This window comes from Alosa alosa, unplaced genomic scaffold (assembly GCF_017589495.1).
Source record: "Alosa alosa isolate M-15738 ecotype Scorff River unplaced genomic scaffold, AALO_Geno_1.1 AALO_1.0_unplaced_41, whole genome shotgun sequence".
In the NCBI taxonomy this organism is placed as follows: domain Eukaryota; kingdom Metazoa; phylum Chordata; class Actinopteri; order Clupeiformes; family Clupeidae; genus Alosa; species Alosa alosa.
In genome coordinates, this window is record NW_025962555.1 from 19,324 (window position 1) to 24,768 (window position 5,445).

The 5,445-nt window shown below is 46.7% G+C and overlaps 1 protein-coding gene across 1 annotated transcript; it reads right to left on the reverse strand.

The window, feature by feature from the left end:
• Positions 1-222: 222 nt before the first annotated feature.
• On the reverse strand, positions 223-4,492 carry LOC125290349 (fucolectin-4-like; the record flags this gene model as incomplete). Its single annotated transcript, XM_048237171.1, has 2 exons — positions 223-394; positions 4,174-4,492. Coding segments are annotated over 2 exons (491 nt in total), but the record flags the coding sequence as incomplete, so codon positions are not given.
• Between the last annotated feature and the right edge of the window lie 953 nt (positions 4,493-5,445).

The window sequence follows — 5,445 nt, forward strand, 5'->3', positions numbered from 1 at the left end:
TTTTTGTATTGCAGGTCTGGGACAAAATAATTTGTCTCCTTCCATGAAAAATGAAGTCAGTACAGTGAAACGTTTCCTGCAAGAGAATGTTAAGTAAAACTCCTTCAACAGAGTGATTTTCCAATGGAAAGCTTTTAATTCAGCACTACACAACAGTGAGGAACATTTAAAAAATTAAAGATGATAATACAACTACTGAACCCATTGTGAAAACTAGTTGTACTAGTTGTTACTAAAAAATGTGGATGACAGTGGCAATCCATATACCTCCACTTCACAGAGTATTAGATGCTCTATACGTCCAGGAATCACCACAGTAACATAGCGTCCCTCCATCCCATTGCACTCATAGGTCACGGAAAACCCAGCAGGAATAGACGAGATTATGTCACACCTGAAAAACGAGAGTTGATAAATAAAACTACAATATTTGATAACTAACACACTGCATGTAAACTACAGCACTCAACCATTGTTTTCAGCAACAACAACTGCAGTGAGTTGGGAGAGAGAAAGAAAGACCACATAGGCTATTACTGGCCGATCCTCTCCAATTGTTTAGAATTGGACTCTGGGCGTTTGGGAACAGCTGAGGGAGGAGGCTACTTGAAACTGCGAGTTTGATTGATTGTGAGCTAGCGGACTTTCAGTTGACAGTAATTAACACCCTTTTGAACAATCTAAGCTGTGCGCGAACGTCAGAGGGCGGGTCACGCTAATTCATCATTAGTGAGAAACGAGGACAGCTGCATGCAATTCCTGTCAGCATAACAATAGAGGCTGTTGCTGAAGCGTCAGGCCTCGTTTCAGCCGTACTCGTTTAAGACGGACACGGTCAAGACGAGCAAGTTTACCTGTGCAAGTTCACCGACCACAGGCGCCGACAAGGCAAAAATGTGCCATTCCACCATATCTGTTATCACCATCGCAGAAAACGGCATCATGCCAAAAGGGGCAGAAATCGCCTTAACCTCCAGCAACTTAAACGGTCCTCACCTACAGAAACCTCCTTCTCCATGGGCTTGTGGAACTGTCAATCCGCAGTCAACAAAACAGACTTCATAGCTGCCTATGCCAACCACCTTTCTTTGGAACTCCTTGCTCTCACTGAGACTTGGATCAAACCTGAGAACACTGCCACCCCGGCTGCACTCTCAACTAACCTTACACTATCCCACACCCCTCGCCCATCTGGACGAGGAGGTGGGACGGGCCTGCTGATCTCCAACAAATGGAAATTCACCCCGCTACTGCCTTCAAACAAATATGTCTCATTCGAATTCCATGCCATCACAATGATCGCCCCAGCAAAACTCTACGTGCTGGTCATCTACCGCCCTCCAGGCCAACTAGGTGACTTTATGGATGAACTTGACACTCTGCTGTCCTCCATCCCTGAGCATGACTGCCCGCTTCTTGTTCTCGGCGATATGAACATCCACTTAGATGCCCCAGGCTCAGCTGACTTTTTGGCCTTGATCCACTCCTTTGACCTCAAACTGGTTCAAAGCCCACCGACTCACAAAGCTGGCAAAGAGCTTGACTTTATCTTCACTCGGAACTGCAGCACAGACACCCTCATGGTGACGCCTCTCCATCTTTCTGACCACTTCTTCATCCAGTTCAACGTCAGCCTAACAGAACAGCCTCCGGCTCCTCAGCCGATGGTCACATTCTGCCGCAACATCCGGAACCTGTCTCCAACGCACTTTTCCTCTGTGGTTGCCTCCGGTCTACCTCCACTCAACACCTTCTCCTCTCTGGAGGTTAATGAGGCCACAGACTCGTTCTGCTCCACACTCAGCTCGTGTCTAGACGAGCTGTGCCCTCTTACCACAAGGCCAGCTCGATCCAAACACTCTCATCCATGGCTAAATGATACCCTCCGATCGCATGGCACAAGCTCAGAGCTCAGAGCAGCGGAGAGGAAATGGCACAAATCCAAACTAACTGATGACCTCAAAACTACCAGACACACTCTGACCTCCTTCTCAGCCAGCATCACTGCTGCTAAGACGGCTTTCTACAATGACAAAATCAACAGCGCTACAGACACTCGAAAACTTTTCTCAACCTTCAAATCGCTACTCAACCCTCAGCTGCCTCCTCCTCCATCCTGCCTTACTGCAGATACCCTCGCCTCATTTTTTACAAACAAAGTGGCGGCAATCAGCAGTCAATTCTCTACATGCCCACTCAACGCATCAGACTGATACCGCACTCCTACAACCTCTAGGGACTGCTGGAACATCTTTCTCAGCATTCACGCCTCTCTCCGAGAGTGAAGTATCTAGACTGGTATCTAGTATCTGGACCCTATACCCACAAGCCTACTTCAGTCCATCAGCCCAACCATCGCACCAGCTATCACACATGTGATCAATGCCTCGCTAACCTCCGGCACATTTCCAACAGCGTTCAAAATGGCCCGGGTAACACCGTTACTTGAGAAAGCTTCTCTCAACCCTGCTCAAGTCGAAAGCTACCGCCCTGTCTCACTCCTGCCTTTCCTATCCAAAGGCATTGAACGCGCAGTCTCCAAACAGGTCTCTGACTTCCTTTCACAGAACAACCTTCTGGATCCAAATCAGTCTGGGTTCAAAAGTGACCACTCTACCTAAATGGCTCTGCTGTCTGTAACAGAAGCCTTAAAAGAAGCCAGGGCGACCGCTCGGTCATCAGTACTCATTCTGCTTGACCTATCGGCTGCCTTTGACACGGTTAATCACCGCATCCTTCTCGCTATACTTGCTAACATGGGAATCTCCGGTTCTGCTCTCTCCTGGTTTGAATCCTACCTCACAGGACGCTCGTTTAACGCATCATGGCTTGGTCAGCTATCTGCACCTCACCATCTCACCACAGGAGTCCCCCAGGGCTCAGTGCTAGGCCCCCTTCTCTTTGCTATCTACACCACCTCCTTGGGACAGACTATCCGTTCGGATGGCTTCTCATACCACTGCTATGCAGACGACACACAGCTCTATCTGTCCTTTCCACCTGATGACCCCACGTTTCAACAAGGATCTCGGATTGCCTCTCTGACATAGCTACATGGATGAAGGCACACCACCTCCAGCTGAACCTCTCAAAGACTGAACTGCTGCTCCTCCCAGCTAAACCTACCATACACCACGACATCAACATCAAATTTGACTCCCTGTCTGTTTCACCTACCAGGACTGCAAGAAATCTAGGAATTGTTCTCGACAACCAACTAAACTTCTCAGATCATGTTGCCTCAGTCGCCCGGTCATGCCGTTTTGCACTCTACAACATACGGAAAATCAGGACCTACTTGACTCAAGATGCTACCCAACTTCTGGTTCAGGCAATAGTCATCTCGCATTTCGACTACTGCAACGCCCTCCTGACAGGTCTCCCAGCCTGCGCGGTGAAACCACTTCAGATGATCCAGAATCGGGCGGCGCCTGATCTACAACCAACCCAAAAGGGCACATGTTACCCCACTGCTCATCCAGCTACACTGGCTACCTATGGCGGCCCGCATCAAATTCAAGGCTCTAACGCTTGCCTACAAAGTAGTCTCTGGTTCTGCTCCCACCTACTTGAATGCCCTCATACAGACATACGCTACCTCCAGACCGCTGCGCTCCTCAGACGAACGACGTCTAGCTCTACCACCAGTAAGCTCAGGCCAATCCAAACTTTTCTCATCTGTTGTTCCTCGTTGGTGGAACACACTGCCAGTTCCTACAAGGGCAGGGACATCCCTCTCCATTTTCAAAAAACTTCTGAAGACCCAGCTCTTTAGAGAACATCTCCTCTCATAGCAACACTTACAACAAGTCTTGCTGATCCTAGCACTCACCAGCCATCTTAAACTGACACGTAACTGTTAAAAACAGCACTCACTGATGCACTTATTTTTACTGTACTCTAATGTTTTTAAATTGTCCTAAAATTGTTTGAGAATTGCTCTAAAACTTAAATTGTTTACCATGTTGTTAGTCGCTTTGGCTAAAAAAGCGTCAGCCAAATGAAATGTAATGTAAAAGCAACAATATTTAAAGTAGTCTAGTGAGGGAAACTGCAGATATTGCAAACATAACACATGCTGAAGATCACAGTATGATAGATGGCAATACCAACGTGTGTCTCAATGTACTGTGCATGTTATGATCATGTCAGAATTTTAGATGCACTACTTACCTGGGGTTGTTGACACCATTGTCAACGAGAGAATTTCCTATTCGGATTTCAGCCCCATCCAGTCTCTCTGGAACCCTAACCTCGGTGGTGATTATCACAGAGAAGACTTTATATTTTTGGAGCAAATCCACTCTCCACCAAGGGCTGAGATGAACTTTTGTATGAGCACAGGAGCCATGATCATATATGCCATCACGATTTCCATCAATAGCATTGTATGCAATGCCATGTCCATAAAGGTCAGACAGAGTGGCTTTCCCTTTTAAAGCCACATTCTCACCTGGCGAGAACTCCCAGAGATTCCCAGGGTAATTCTCACCTGCATGGAAACAAGAACACTGGTAAATGAGCTACTAACTAATTACAGCACCATCCACAATAATTCTCAGCTTCTACTGTTGTGCCATTGAGCAAGACACTTAATCACAAGTTGCTTAGAATTATGTAAGTCACTTTGGATGAAAAGTGTGCTAAATTAATACATGTAAATGTATAATTGGCACCCCTGGTAAAGCTGGTAAACAATTATTGGCCCCCGGAATATAATACCTTTGCCAAAAACAGATCAGAACAGATTTCTTTTGTTACAACTTTGAGAAGGGCTGCCCTAGTTGAGAAGCGCAATAATAAACAAACTAAATATGCGTGGTTGTTAATATCCCACTGCACCCCACCCTACTTCCATAGAAATTCAAATCAGTCTCCCCCACCCCTCCACCCACTCTGGCCACCAGCCCCTGAACACACAGGCAGCGGTGTAGCAAGGGTCCGTGTTAGGACCACTCCTGTTGATGATGACTGAGAGACTTCGTTAAATAATTGTCTTAGCAGAGGCAGTGTCTTAGCAGATTAGAGTGTTCTCTAATCATTCTTTTTTTCTCTAATTGGTTTTCTCTAATCAGCAATCCATTATTCATCACTTTCAGCAAATTCTTTCTGTGCCAAAAGTTAGTGGGGGTTATGAAAGGCTCTCTCTCTCTGTCTCCCTCTCGTATGTGCGTGCATGCCTGCATGAGTGTGAGTGTGGGTGTTTGTTGAGAAAGAGAGGTGACAGGTGAGGAGTGGGTTTGTATGTGTGCGTCTGAAGTGCCTCCAGAGGAGTGAAGAGCTCCAAAGGCCTCTGATTTCAGCCTCTGAGAAGGAGAGACAATCTCAATATGTGTGGGTGTGATTGCAGACAAACTTTGGTTTGTTTGTGAGTGCCAGTTTTGCGGGGCGGTCTTGGCTCATTGTTTGCATTTGTGACTTTAGACAAATTGTGGAGTTTGGAAA